Raw genomic sequence first — 16,397 nt, forward strand, 5'->3', positions numbered from 1 at the left:
TATCATAACCTGGACATCTAGTTTGTACGTCAAATGTATTTTGATCATGTACATAACAACAAAACAACGTATCTGTTACACTTTGGTAGCGAATGACATGTAAAGTGGCATTTTCCTTCTGGTCGGGTGCCAGTGGAGCGCAAACGCTTTTTATACACCATTAATATTATGCCAGTACTCGTTAATATACAATATACAATCTGCGGTTAGTATTATTTTTTAATTCTTTGTTAATATATATATCAACGTGTTGACTGTTTCTATTTATTTGTTATTGTATTAAATGCATGAGACGTTTCTAAATTTATCTGAAGGTCATTTTACAAAATAAAAATACGCAGTTATACGTATAAATTGAAATTAAGCAATGGAGATTAACATGAATTCATACTCGCAAGTGCTCGTGATTTTATCTTTATTATCGTGTTCCCTAGCATTCGAAGAAAAGATAAAAACTACAAAGGATGACCGGGACAATATGCTAAATATTCTCTTGCAACACAACTTCCGCCTTCTGTATCAAGTAAGTTGTTTACTTTGTGGGTGTTAATGTATTATAAGTCCTTCTTTTACACTTAATTTTTGGTTTATGTCATAATTCACCTCGTCACTTATAAGATAGTTTCAAGGATGAATAAGCGATAGTATTATATTTTATTTCTGCTCATTTAAATTAGATAAATTGCTTTATGAACTTGGTATATTTCAGTGCGGATATGTAAAAAATAAGTTATGATTATTGAACTTCGTTTAAATGGGTCGTGTTGGTGTACCTATAAAATAGACTGGCCCGGTTTATAGGTTGGTCAGGGCTACCGATATGCGATATGTATTGTATTTTGTCATAATGTTTTAGCATGGATCCCCTTTACTTTGGAACCGCCCATGTTTACAAACAGGTTTGTTTATTTTATGAGGAGTAGATACGGGTTTATTCTACGTAATCGTATTCGTAGGTTGGTCGTTTGGCACCAGACCAGAAAGAAATACACTTCCACATATTATAGCCTACCCTTGGGTATACTATGAGAACCATGGAAAATAAACTTGCCCATTTCAACAGAGCACTTCTAACCTAAAGCGCGCAGGTCGGAAAATATGTAGTATAGTTAAATAATTGGTTAATTCTTTTCGATCGAGCACCAGTGACGTTTTTACTCAAGAGACACTCCGTGCATTTAAAAAAATAATAATAATAAAAAAACTTTTAACAACGGCTGCTCAAGAACCATGTACTTTTGTCTGGAGCACTCTGGAGATAACCTTTCTCCATTTTGAAAAAAAAAATATGATTCCGCTATATTGTCTAAAATGCCTGCAGGAGCTAAATATAGTAAAACATTTTAATGACTTCTTCTTGTGAGATACTCACCAGAGCTGAATAGAATCCTCCTAACAGGAACGTCACTAAAACAAATATGGTTACTTTTAATAGATAGTGAAAACATTTTTTATATTGTCTCTATAGCAGCACCGTTTCGTCATTCAGCTGTATTAGAGTAGGTAATGTTACCTCTACATAACCCCTGTAAATAATTACATACTCGAAAATCATATCAACTGTAAGGTCTAAAAAATTCTTTGTTTCCGGTAACATGCTCAAAAAAAAAAAGAGTAGGTAAGTCGGAACATTTTTTGTTGGGGGGGGGGGGGGGGGGGGGGAAGGGGGGGGGGGGGGTTATTAAGGAAGACTTTTCGGAAATTAATTTTTTTTTTTTGTCAAAAAATGAATACAAATAAGGGGGTTGTGCCTTTCTAACATCACTGGCCATGTTTAAAGCATAAAAAGTGCAGTTTTTCTCCAATGCCATAAAAACATTTAGGGTCGGGCCAAAAATTTAGGGTAATTTAGGAAACAAACAATTCTTTTACGCCTAAAGATGTTTTAAAAACTTAAAAATGATTTTTTTTTTCATTTTATGGTACTATTCTATTTTAATGCCTAGGAAAAGTAGGCTAAATGATATCATTTTTAAAACAATGATACATTGGATTAAGTTACTTTTCAGTGCTAAATTTAATCCTGTCTATATCTGTTTATTTCAAACTTCACTTTATATTGTATATGAAATATTGATTGGCAAGTTACCAACATTAAGGCAAAACAATATTAACAACTGTCATTTAGTCAGTATTGTCATCTGAGGACCCGGTATATACTTTGACAGTGGTGCTTTAATGAATTTAAAAAAAGATCTTCATCTTGTATATTAATAGAATGTTTCTTCAATTATTAGAAAACATATGTTGTCCTAGTTTAGATTGTAAAGTAGTAGAATGTTAATGGACAATGCTTACATAGAACCAACACTGTTCACTAAACATGTTCAGAAAAATATTTCAAGACAGACATGACTATATAACGAAGGACAGTGTCTATTCAAATGGTGTACTCGTGAATTGATGCTGTGAATTTTTTTTTTTGTATCTAAATAGACATTTAAGCAGTAAGCATTTTACATGTATTTCCGCTTCTCGCAATTAACATTTTGACAATCCATATTTGAAAAAAGATATTAAAAATAATTTGCATTTAGCAGATGGCATCATGACCACTGGTTTTCCATAGTTTCCATTTTGTCTGTGTCTCTTACAGATAACTCCAGAGACGTCAATAGTTGAATATCGAGGCTCCATAACTGAATCCGACGTACATCTACTTGTGTCTGAGCTGCAGAAAAGGCATACAGATTGGGTATGGTATTTTAAAAATGTCACTGTTTAGTTAAATGAAATTACAAATGTGTTTTAAAGACAGATTCGCCCGCCTGCTTAGCTCAATAGGGAGAGCGCAGCTCTTCGCATCATCGGATCGTTTTAACTGTACTTGTAAATGGGTGTGAACATAATGAATATATGGACAAAATAGACAACATGGATAAATAACAAAGAAATGAACACAGTTCATAAAGCACAGCCTTAAAACGGTAATTGGCAAAATTTTCATCACTGAATAGTTTAAACCAGTATATCTATCCTTATCCAAGTTACCTGACAGTGTAAGAAAAGACTCCCAGCAAGATGACTCCTAAACAAGTTTGGTAAGAAAATTCATGATATGTAAAGCACATAATATTTTATGAACGAAAACCGAACAAATCATATGCGTATGTACTTCAACATTAAAAATTTTCAAACTTTGAAATTGACATAAAAAAGTAATTAAAAGTGCATGAAAAGTCAAATATGTCTCATTCTTACAAATTATCATGTTAAAACAAGACAACAAGGACCGAACTCTATAACAAACAAAGGTACAAAGTGGACCACTGCCTTGGAACCGCTCGTTGAAAAACTGACTACTGGGGAGTATTGGCCTGTTAAATGTGCACCAACCCTTTCTATTTATCCTAACCATATTCCCTAACTACAGGTGAATCCCTCAGGCACGCAATGGTCACAAAGACAAGATATAAAAACACGAACATGCTCGTGTGAACATTTAAAGAAACAAAACCTAAAGAATCATGTACTTATGGGCTCAACGATCAACATGACAAACATCATGAGCTTGTCATACATGTAACTCGAGCACATTATAAAGTTAGGCCGTAATTCCGCGGATACAAGCACGAGTATATCGTGCTACGTGCGTATTTGATATTAGATCATAAGTATTTAGCCAGCATAAAGGTATATGTATTTTATAAATTCTAAGTATACCTACTGGTCTCGGCTGGTGGCGAACATCCCATGAGTATTTGTTCGTGGCATGTTTGCATGTTTGTGCCATTTCATCAAGGCTGTGTAGTCCTCCTCCTTTTGCATTCTATGTTTATAAAAGTTGGAACTTAGTATTATAAAGAAACGATAAGCAAATTCAAAATTGCTTGTGAACAAAATTAACCGACCCATACAGACATGTACACAAACCATTTGCAGAAACTAGAGAAATCCTATCCATTAAGGGTCCGTCGACAACTGCCAAAACTGGACCGAAAAGCAAACATGCGGCGTGTCTCAAAACAGCCGAGCCATAAACTACTAATTAAATAAAATGTTAATTAATAAGTTGAAAAATGTAAATAAAATTCCCATGAAAATCCGTTCTTGATACACTAAAAATGTCGAAGAAGTGTCTTTAAAGGCATATTAGATTCAAATTCCATATTTAAAAGCATGAACAATTACTTCGTATAATTTATGTAAACATAACAAAAATTAGTTTATGTATATTAGCAATGCTATGCATTAGGTTGAAAATAGTACACACTATACATGTAATGATCATGTATAGATAAACACAGTATGAAAGTGTACTACCATTAAACAACTGGCTATTTTTTTAGCAATCAACTGTTATTGCATGACTTTTAATTATGAATGTAGCTCCATATGCAAACTTAGTTTATAGTTATCATTAGTAACGTTAAATACAGTAGATGAGGAGTCTATACATTTGAAGTAAATATCTAAAGATCAAAAATATTTCAGTGAAAGATCTTCATTGGATATTTTTAAATGTCGGTCAAATATTAAAACGAAACCTGAATAACGACAGAATGGAGTAGTAAACTATTTTCGCAGTTTATCGCAGTTTATGAAAATTATAATCATCAGTATTCAGCATGACAACACACTCTTGTGAATCTTCCTTTGAAAAGTTGAATATGTCTCTTCATTCTGCCAGAAAACCAGATATTGTATTATGACTAATTAAATGCACACTTTATTTAAGTTTTTAGCCATCGAGAAGGTTATTGTGTATGAAGACGTTCTGAAACCTGAACAGGTGATTCAAAGATCAGACTTTCACGCTGACAAGGTATGTTTTTAAATGCTTTAAAATGTAATGGTATGTCCACCGGAAACCTTTGCTATAATATAAAATATCATATAAAAGTACATTTATGACATTTTGCCGTGATCTCAAAATTTAACTTAAATATGTATATTTCAAGTGAAAAAACAATCCTACAATTATGTCTTAATATCCATGCCTTTATCAGATGAGTTTTGCCTGTCTCCTGATCGCATTCAACGTTTCACTGTACCTTTCATTACAGATTGTTGAACCTGAAAGATTTTACGGAATGGGTGTGCCACAAGCTTGGGAACTAGGCTACACGGGGAAGGGTATTGTCATTGCAGTAACTGATGTTGGAATGCACACAAATCTCTTAGATTTAACAAACCAAATCGTAAGTATCAACGTGGGATAACGCAAGTGAAAACACAGGCTCATCATTTTTGTTTTCACATTTTTTGCAATAAATGGACAATACATGTAATAACATTTTTACTACTTTATTACTTTAACCAGATGAAAGTTATTCAAATCAACAATTTGATTAAATAGTTAACCCTATGACACTCCGCAGATTTTATGCTCTCAAAAAACTTGGATGAACTTCCCTAATATTATGATATGGATTAAATGAACGTTACAAATGTGTGCCACTGTACTATGATTTAATATTCAAAATCATTTCTAAGATAACTTTCATTCATCATTTTGAGTTTTTCGTATAACTGTGAATATTTTACATTCTGTTTTTTGTTTGTTTACATTTCGACTAACAGGTGCACACGGTCGTGTTGTCTAAACTGGAAGTTCATCAAGGTTTTTTTCTGTAACGTTGACGAAAGCATAAGATATGCGGAGTTTCTCTGTGATATGAAATACTGATACAGTGTGACTGATGCACGACGGAAGATAAATTACCACTTGTTCAACTGCATAGTACACATTCCCCGAAATGCGCGTTAAAGATGAGAAGTGCGCAATTGAAATAGGTTAATACATTTCACCATTCATGACCAAACCTAGGGGTAGGGTATAACACGTAAAGTGTTTTATTTTTCTCCTTCTGGTATAATACCAGTGGTCAAAACCTTTCTTGCTTGCTTTATTGATGGTCTACAACAATAACGTAAGTTCTTGCGACACGTAATACTGTTCTTCGTCCGATTAATGACTTCTTCCTTCTTCCTTTTTTGTTAGTTTTCTTTTTACAATGTTTGTACTTGATAATTTCTTTCAACAGGATGAAGATATGTGTTACAACTACATTAATGATAACCGAAATATTACACCAGAATTTTTCCATAATCACCAAGCAGAGGCCGACAAATATGCCACGTATGTACTTTTTACTATTTTATCATCAACCCACATGCAAATTAGTACCATTTCCTAATCTTAGCTATGCTCAAATGAAAATCAATTATCTATCCCATTGTCACGTTAAGTGGAAGCCAAGAACAACAACATTGATATAGGATTGTACGACAGACCGGTGATGACACTTTGCACTATAAACTTCACACTTTAAACTTCAGACTTTACACTTCACACTTTAGATGTTACACTTAAAACTTAACGCTTCAAACTTCAGTCTTCACAACTCACACACTTCAAACTTCATACTTCACACTTCACACTTCATTCTTAACATTTCAGACTTCAGACTTCATACTACACACTTCGCACTTTATAGATTAAACATCACGTGACTTGACGTTATCTGCTTATTGGCATAGTTGTGTACGACATGTCTTATTTGAGTTTTAAGTATTATTGATTTTGTACATTTTAAATGTTCTAGGAAAATAAACGACTTCTCGAGTTTAGATCATATTACTTGCTGATATTCGAAAAATAAGGGGAAATTCACTGTCTGTCCTCCGTCCGTTCAAAATCTTTTTGAAAAAAAATATTGAGATAATTTCTAAACAATCTCACGGGAATGATAAATGGGTGACGCACATGGAAATTACTAAAACAGTTCAATTTGATGCAGAAATGTGGATGCCATGGTAAACGGAAAGAAAACTATATTTGAAAATCTCAGTGTGTAAAACAGAAAGACCTAGAAATATATGGTGTGTGGCATTACCTAGCGGTCCTCTAGTAATAGAGGTATTCAGCTCATGCCACTGGATTCAAAGTTGATCCCATCAGAGGGACAGTACTTTTAAACCAACATATAAAGGAAACCCTTTTTAATATATTCTTCTCTTACAGTACATACTCTCACGCCTGGTAAACAACAGAGCTGTCTCTTTCAGAGGTATACGGTGAATCGCTCTGTCGCAACTTCCGAGCTAGTGCATGTCGCGATAAACATAAATATTGTAAACTTCTCATTCTAACACGATCCGATTCATTTTCCTATTAAACAAAGAAGGCTTGAAACAGTGAATTATTAAACAACAATTCACTGTTCTGACGTCACAATTATTACGTCATAGCGTCAAGCGGCGTAGCGGCGCGCTGGAAAAGAACCCGATTGAAAACGGCAAATATTTAATGCATGCCGACAAGGGTGTACTTTAAAGTCCTTGATAACGTGTTAGAATCGAAATAATATATCTCATTTAGTGATTTGCTCTTGATTTGCTGCGCCCTCGTGATATAATTCCTTCACCGATGAGATATATTATTTCTTAAATATAGCATAAAAATTATGAACACAGAGCTATTTTATTAAAACAGAGCTATCTCATTGGCGACATGACTATCTCCTTTACGACAGAGCTGTCTATCACAATAAAAAAGTGAATATTTCTTCTCGCAAACAATTTTCGGTACAAATTTTATTTCCAAATACATTGTCGACCTTACAGTTATCTCACACCTTCACGGTTTGCTTCTTGATATCCGTTAAACAACAACAACAACAACAACAACAACATTTTATTAGCAAACATCGACAAGAACTTGCCTTTGGCTAATGAACAGAAAAAGAAAATACTGATACAATAGATATGTAATCATACATGACATGTTATGAATATGTTGATAGTAAGTATATAATAGCATGTACATATAGCGGCAGCATGAACAGAAAAAGGTAATATTACCTATAAACAGTTATCATAATTATTAAGTACATAATTACACCTCTGCATTTCTGATACTATATGCTTCTTTAAGGTATTTACAAATATTCAAAATAGTTTTCCTTTTATTTGAACTCATCAGACAGTTAAATAAATTGACATTTGGCCACGAAATGCGTGGCAAAAATTTGGTACGGGTATTAGAATATTTTTGACAAGTCATTAAGAAGTGATATTCCGACTCAACAACATTGTAATTGCAATTTCGACACACCCTATTTATTCTATCGGTTCCTACGTATCTCCCAGTTTCTATAGCTAGAGAATGAGCTGATAATCTGAAACAAGTGAATAGTTTTCTCAAATAATCATTATCAATAAAATCAAGATACTTTTCATATTTAAATTCAGTTTTAAATTTTACATAATAATCTAGTTTTGTCATACTATGAACAATACCACTCCACTCTTGTTTAAACTGATCTCTTAGTCTGCATTTCAATATATCAAAAGTGATGTTCTCTTGAAAGTTATGCCACAAGTAGCCGTATCCGAGACCATCAATAAGAAATTTAACATTTTTTGCCCAAAAAGTACATCTTTCATTATATAATTCTTCGTACTGAAGTTGAAATATCTTATACATAAGCGATCCTGTATCATTCCTTATTTTCATCCAATAATTTAATACTCTCTCTTTACATAAAACAGATATAGGGTATCTTCCAAGTTCTCCTAAAACGGCCATATTAGGGGTAGATGCTTTATATCCGTTAAAATGCAGATATGTGACAATGAAAGTGGATTCTTGACGAAACAGCCCAGTTCACCGCTAAATCAGTTTACTGGTAAACATCGCCACGACCACAAATCAAATCTACATCACCTACCATTCCCCGATTTTTAATATTCAGTACAATGCTTGTAAAAATACAGAAATATCAGGACACTCACTTCTGCTGACGTTCCTTTATCGCGACATGTACTAGCTCGGAAGTTAAGACAGAGCGATTTACCGTATACCTCTGAAAGAGGTAGCTCTTTTGTTTACCAGGCGTAACTCGAATTATATGACTCTGGGGTCAAAAGTAACTCAGCCATAATCATTATACTTCATTATGTCCAAACTCGATAATTCCAGGTTGTTTTAAAGGTAGAAGAAAAACGCCCGACTTCTAACTTCAGACTTCCACTTCAAACTTCACACTTCACCTTTCAAACTTCAGACTTCAAACTTCAGACTTCACACCTCAGACTTTACACTTCCATCTTCACACTTCAAACTTCACACTTTAGACTTTCCTATTATTTGTATGTGTATTAAGCATTATAGATGAAGTGTGAAGTCTGATTTTCCAGGTCACCACCGGTCTTTCATATAAATGTATTTTCAATGCGTCGTATTCAAAACTGAGATCATGACGAGATCATGGTGTGCAATTAATTTCGAACACTTGTAATAGTTCTACTTACTGTGATTTGGTTATGAAGACATACTGACATTCGCAAAATACTTGGTGCATTATTCTGTTAGAATTATTCATTTTGCATGTACAAATGTAAATGTGAGGCTATTGCTGTATAGTTATTTTTATCTCGCCTCCTACAAGATTCTTGCATTTCTATTGGTCAACAGACGTCACGTGGAGACAGGATATATTCCATATCCTGCTAGTACATTACAGATATGAAATTTGATTAAAAACAAAATGGCTGCCGCACTGCAATCGTAATTAAAACAAGTCAGATTATAAGCCCAAGCTATAGATATCATTTCCGAGATAAAAAAAAATAGTGTTGTCTTGCCGCTCTTATTTTTCCTATCTAAGTTAGGTTCGTGAAGTGAGTAGAAATTATATATAGAAGAACAGTAACTCTGTATGGCACGGCCGCGATTGACCTTGACCGTTGACAAGTTGATGTTGTTTTAGTAAAATCATCAGAAAGCAAAGGAATTAACGCATTTGTAAGACAGCAGTTTGTTGTAGGATTATTTAATCTATCTGCAAGATAAAGGAATTAACAGGAAACGGACTAAAGCGGAAGTTTTAAAAGACATTTCTGACATCGTCTAATCTGATGATTTTTCGAAAGGATGGAACGTAAAAGTTTTTCAAAACCAGTTCATAACCTGTATAAATGAGCTTCTGTGTTTTGTGATTCTGTCAAAATACAGTTCATTTTTCATTTTATGGCTGGTATTAATCAACTATAATCAAAGCATGAAAACCAGGGAAGATTTCAGGATTCCAGTCTGCACTGTAACTGTAAGTAGCTTTATTATAATATAAAATCTGTGTCAATCAGTACAGTGAGGATGTAAAAGGTAGTCGGCAAGATAAAATCGTTACACTGCTTGTTGGTGACAGGATACGGGATATACGCTGTCTCGAAAATCCATATCAGGCTCGAGCTACGCTCTCGCCTGATATGGATTTCCTCGACAGCGTATATCCCGTATCCTGTCACCAACAAGCAGTGTAACTAATAATATTGCTCAGATGGCGGACAAATATCCAGATTTGAATAAAAACTCTCATTAAATTTGAAATATTTGCTGCAATGAACTGTTAGTATTTACATACGACAGAAACAAACGTCCCTTTAGAATTAACATATATCTTGATTAAATGCCCCATTCACTGACTAATACCGTGTTACTTCTCTTTTGTCCAAATGAGCTTTGAAGAGGCTGTACTCTTATTTAATCACGAAGACTCAATATAACCATCAGAACGTGATTTTTTTATAATTTTTCCATTAGAATATAAAGCTGGTTATCACCCATTATACTAAAACTTTCACATATAATCTATTTGGCGATCGCAATAAAAGTTTAGTGCTGTTCCAACTATTTTTATTTGGTAGTTTTAGTAAAACGGGCCGGTCAGGAAGCTACATCTTTAACTTTGTTGTTCAAGACTTTAGAAATCTGGACGTCAAATAATTTAGAAACACTTAACAAAAGAGCGATACATGGAATATGAAATACTAGTAAGATAAAAAAAATAAAATGATGGCCGGAATTGTCTCCGCATATTCTTGACACTAGTTCAATACTTTGGAATTTTAGAAAAGAAATTTAACATCTACAAGACGTTTTCTCAGGTTTTTGACTCTAATTTATTGCTGACTATGATAACATTGTCAAATTTTAGACATGAAACTTTTTTAAGTGTCTTTTCCTGTATATTTATTCAAGTACAAGTAAATGTCCTCATAATTCTTGATCATCCTTCGTGTATGATCACTGTCACTTATATTGACTATAATTATGCCATATTAAAGACTTCTTTAAACAATTCCATCAAAGTCAGCTATACGCACTACATGGACTATACATTACTCTTAACACGAAGTGAACATGAAAGGCAACCGATGGTACACACATGTCTATAGTTCGTCACTGACCTCTGAGTCCGACCTTTAGACTATTTTATTTTCAAACGTTGGGCATATATTTGGACTGATTTCTCATACAACTGCATACAAAATGATGTATTTACTAAGTAAGCAGATTTATATCGCAATAGGTAGAGCCTTAATCAAAATAGGCTCAAATTCGGCGCTGATGTTTTTCCTATAATTTCTGTCACGTAGTTTTCATTTTTCTTTTCAAATTACTTTAATTTATGTTTAATAAGACCCTAAGGTAAAACAGTCTTCAGTCTGCATCACTTCTCTTCTGTGAAAAAAAAAAGGATAGACATATTTTTTTATTCATTGCACCGTCACAATATTTGTATCACGTCTTTACACATTTTGCTGAGATAATGGTTGGACTTTTTTTTTTTGTTACTAGCTGTAAAAGATGCACTTTGCACAATGATGATGTGCCCAGAAAATAAGATTATGTAAAGTTTTACAAAGAAAACACCTCATGTTTTATTTTATCTTTGCGAGAAATGAAACTATTTGGCTTGATCTCGTTTTAGCTTCACTTTCTTTGCAGACATGGGGATCAATGTGCAAGTTTAATTGCATCGGAATATGGTAATGGACTTTGTTCGTCTGGGATAGCGTTTAATGCAACACGTGTAGGTATGTAAATAGTCCTAGGGTGTATATTAATTATCTGATGCATGCGTGTATTGAAAGTAGTTTCCAACCACTTATACATTCTTATATAGCGTATAAAAGTTTATCCTCTTTTATTATATATTGTATAATATCATAAGATACCTTTGTTTAATATTTTATGTTTTAAACTGAAACAGGGCTAAAGATATTCGAGGTAACCTTCAACGGAAGATTATTTGACATAGAACATAAATATTGGACGAGATCAGATATCATATCTAGAGCTTTTGCTAACAATTCTGGAATAGACATATACTCAAATGCTTGGGCACCTGAACACCCGTTTACTCCGCTGGATTTACCAACTAAAGAAGCTATAAGATATGGCGGAGAGGAGGGAAGAATGGGACTAGGCACCATATATGTAGTACCAGCTGGTCCAGTAGGAAATGAGCTCGCTAATAATATCTACACGATAGCTGTAAATGGTATTGGGGTAAATGGATCGATCCACAATGATTCAAAGCTTTGTGCTAGTGTTATAACGTCAGGACTAGCAGATGGCAGTAATATTTCAGCTAGATATATGGTAAAACATGGTCTACATTTTCGGATAATGATTAAATACAATTCTAATAAATATGCTTGTTTCTGTTAAAACACACGCTAAAATGACGTTTTATCTTCTGTTTTAGATAAAAGGCCTATCAGAATCGAAATTATGTATAATAGCAAAATCGTGTGTTACTTGAATTAACAAACTTCTAATCGGTTATACGTTGCCAGAATAGTTCAGTCGGGCTGCGCCCTCATGAAATTATGGCACGGACGTATAATCTTTTTCCTGTATTAATAACATTAAAACACGATTTTTCTATACATTAGTTCTTAAATAATCTGTATCGACCAGTCTTTTATTCAAGATTAACATACTTGTATACTGATTTTATTGCGATGATGAACTAACAGCACAAACGTAGTGCAAGTCGCTTTTAAACGGTCTCTTTTGCAGACTTAATCAATTTAATCTTTGATGTGTTTTCACATTTCTCGTCTTTTCTTCTGCTTCAGTTAACTACGACAAGAAACAACAATTGTGTCACCAGTTTTAAGGGTGTATCCCCTGCCACTGCTCAAATTGCTGCCATTATCGGATTAGCATTAGAGGCAAAGTAATGATATACAATAATTTAACATATATTTAAGCGTTATTTAAAGATTAGATAGGTAGATAGACATTATTTTTCTATCAGAAAATTATCAAATCTCCAACATTGCAAATTTTGATTATCGTCAAAACAGATTCAAGATAAGAATCAATATATGGAATCAAAGCAAAAGATTCATGTAGATGTAGCTTCATTGTGTACCTAGGGCGCAACAAATCAAGCGCTGGAAGGTTCTTGTGAAATTATATGGTTTATTAGTTTATTTTTACCTCTTGAACATATACACACAAAGAACAATACAATATAAACAATGACATAAAAACATAAGAATATGTACAATGTTGCCACTCAACGTTAAGAGATGGTATTTACGCTAAATAATTCTGACTAGATGTAACCACACTAAAGTGATGCACTCAAACCTCCATATATATGTATCAGACAGATATACCAACAATCACATCTCCCCATAAATGTAAGTGTAGCAAGGGAAGAAGACTCGATTACAGCCGTAAACTGTGACATTGATACAACTGTCCAAAACATACCAAGAACGAGAATACCCATAATACAATTCATGATAAGGTCCAGATTCTACCAAAAAACACTCTTACCATGTGATGCTTTAAGCACTGGTATTTGCAATAGGGGTAAAATGACCTCAAGGGGAGGGGAGCGGTCGTGACACTTTGTTACAATAAAGCTGTTATTATTAATATTATCATTATCATTATTATTATTATTGTTAAAATAATGACTATTATTATTACATTCAACGCCATTAAATAAATCATTGTATAAAAGTATGCGTTTAATAAAATTATTCAGTTTCAGTTTCAGTTTTCCATCAAGCTGGCTTACGGAAGATCTGTGATTAAACCTAGGTACCCGCTCGTGTTTGAAATAATGTTAGGAAGGATACCAAGGATCTTCTTCCACCATTAAAAGCTGGATAATCGTCAGTTGGCATAAGGTGTTTTGGTGTAATTTAAAACCCATCAAAGCAAACAAAAACTTTCTTTAATGTTCTGATTCTTTTTATTTCTATTCTAGTCCGAATTTGACATTGAGGGACATTCAGCACTTGTTAATTCAATCTTCTGAATATGTTGGAAAGGTAGAAAAGAGAAACTTAATAAAAAATGGAGCTGGACGACTATGTAAGTAATTTTTAATGAATAGTATTAGCTGGTTAGAATAACAAATTTTCATTCAAGGGTTTATTGTACTACGATTAGTTTATATTTGTCCCGTGCTCAAGTTCAGAGTCAAGAGGGGTCAAAATGATCCTAACATATTACACTTACTTTGTTAACCGTTAATCGGTTTTATCCTCACCTTGAACAAAAACGTATCATGCCATTCTTGAAAACGTACACATACAGTAAGTTTGTAACGAACAGTGCTTTGAGACGGCGTGTTCGTCCGAGTTAAGTTTTTGATTTCAACAACTAAGAACATGATTTGCTCTCACTTTCGAATGATTTTGTTTTAAATTTGATTTTATTCCTAAATCAATATTCTACTTTAACAAACATCAGATGACTTTTTTAGTCCATAAGGTTCTTGGATATGGTTTGCTGAATGCAACAAAGTTGGTTGTTCTAGCCGAAACAAGACAAGTTTGTACCTTCTTGCAAAGTTAGGTTGATATCGTGCCGATTTACATCATAAATATCGTGAATATTTGGACTAAAAAGTAATAGGATTGCAGCCAACGCAACCGCGGTACATTGCATGCCATTATATGGGGCATATTCTTGGCATCCTTGGTGGTAACCCCCTGTTATTGATCTTACCATTTTGAGGAACTTTGATCACAAAGAAGATGGCCGCTGCTGTTTGTACCACGTGATTCCAGACCGCTCTCCGATTAGTTGATTTCATCGACGTTATAGCATTATTATAATGAGCTGCGTTAAAAATAAATCTAACGCCATTAAAACAACGAAAAAATACCGTGCAAACATTCACAAAAAAAGAAAAAAGCTCCATTATGTTAAACATAGCGAATTTTGTTAATCCCTAATTATTATATCTTTTTCGGTAAATTGTCACGTGATTGAGACGAGAGTTGTTGATACTGTACCAGAGGGGTCGGTCAATTGTGGGTTATTGATTACACTGGGTGAGTCTACTTATTACTTGAGGATGATGGAAAAAACGTGTTTTTTAAATGTTGCTCTTAAACAAGGATGGCGGTTGAACTACAGAAAGTACAACAACAGTTAATTTACAAAAAATAGTACGGTATGTTTTATAATCAGTAGAAGCTAGTCGTATTTTTACGCTTATGAGACCTGTTTTACCCACAAGTAAAGAATTGACTGGTCCATCATGAAATATTTTCCCCAGCGTTCATATACTTGACCTATTCAATATGATCGCGGCCTCCCCGGCCGCGATCAACAACAAATACCTGCACTACTTAAACAGCAGATTCGTAAAGGAAATGGAGAATTTCGGTCAGTATATTTCATGTTATGCTTGGAGTTATTAATGTTAAGAGTAATATTGGTTGTGGTTTCCGTATTCTTGTCCTGTTCCGTCGGGCCCTTCAGGGTGTTTCCTTGTTGCTCTGTCCTCTGCAATGGCATTGAGTACATGTGTTTTAGGTTCTTAAGGAATATATATATATAATAATATACTTGATCCGGTACAGACTTTTTATATACATATAAAAGTCTGTACCGGATCAAGTATATTATTAAGAAAAAATAAACAACATTACATGAGTTACATTATATTTGGCAAATATAATGTAACTTATGTAACGTTGTTTATTTATTACATTACATGTCTTCTGTTGCCTTTGCGTATGTTAGGGTTTCACCTAGCGGAAATAACTTTTATTTACACTGTCTTCTGACTGTGGAACATGATGGGGGGGGGGGGGGGGGGGTAAAAGTGAGGTTATGTGCACCATAAACCGGTTTAAGCTCCCCAGTGGTGGTTTAACACTGACCGTTCCAAGGCGGTACCCAATTTTGTTCCTTTGTTTGTTATGTTCTTGTATGTTTGCTTTGTGTGTGTGGTGTGCGTGTGTGCGTATTTTGATCGTGTGCGCGTTCGGGGAAGCTGCGTTTTTTGGAGCGTGGCTTTCCCTGTTGGATATTCTTCCTTGTTTATATACATGTGGGCTAGGAAACTTTTACGGTTTATTTTGATCATATTTTGTTTATAATCTGTCGTTATTACAGTTCTGCCGATTCATCGTCACTGGAAGTAAACTTCTGTCACAGCTGTATAATAGCGGACGACGAACTTTGCCTCAGTGTTGTCGAGCATGTTACATTAAATATCAAATTCAGAACTTCAGTTAGTGAATTGCAGCTGGTTTTAGTATCACCAAGTGGTACTGAATCTGTGCTACTTGATTTTGATAATGTCTTGGAAAAGGAAATTCATACTATTGAACTTCTA

The 16,397-nt window shown here is 34.1% G+C and overlaps 1 protein-coding gene across 1 annotated transcript; it reads left to right on the top strand.

Annotated features, from left to right (window-relative positions):
* The first annotated feature begins 453 nt into the window (after positions 1–453).
* LOC123545805 (furin-1-like) lies at positions 454–15,305 on the top strand. Its single transcript, XM_053524595.1, has 10 exons — positions 454–523; positions 2,597–2,695; positions 4,679–4,765; positions 5,007–5,141; positions 5,988–6,082; positions 11,738–11,826; positions 12,003–12,394; positions 12,877–12,977; positions 14,028–14,134; positions 14,529–15,305. The coding sequence occupies exons 1-10, from the start codon at positions 479–481 to the stop codon at positions 14,618–14,620; spliced, it is 1,242 nt and encodes a 413-aa protein (XP_053380570.1). The 5' UTR covers positions 454–478; the 3' UTR covers positions 14,621–15,305.
* The last annotated feature ends 1,092 nt before the right edge of the window (positions 15,306–16,397 follow it).

This window comes from Mercenaria mercenaria, chromosome 15 (genome assembly GCF_021730395.1).
Source record: "Mercenaria mercenaria strain notata chromosome 15, MADL_Memer_1, whole genome shotgun sequence".
NCBI lineage: Eukaryota > Metazoa > Mollusca > Bivalvia > Venerida > Veneridae > Mercenaria > Mercenaria mercenaria.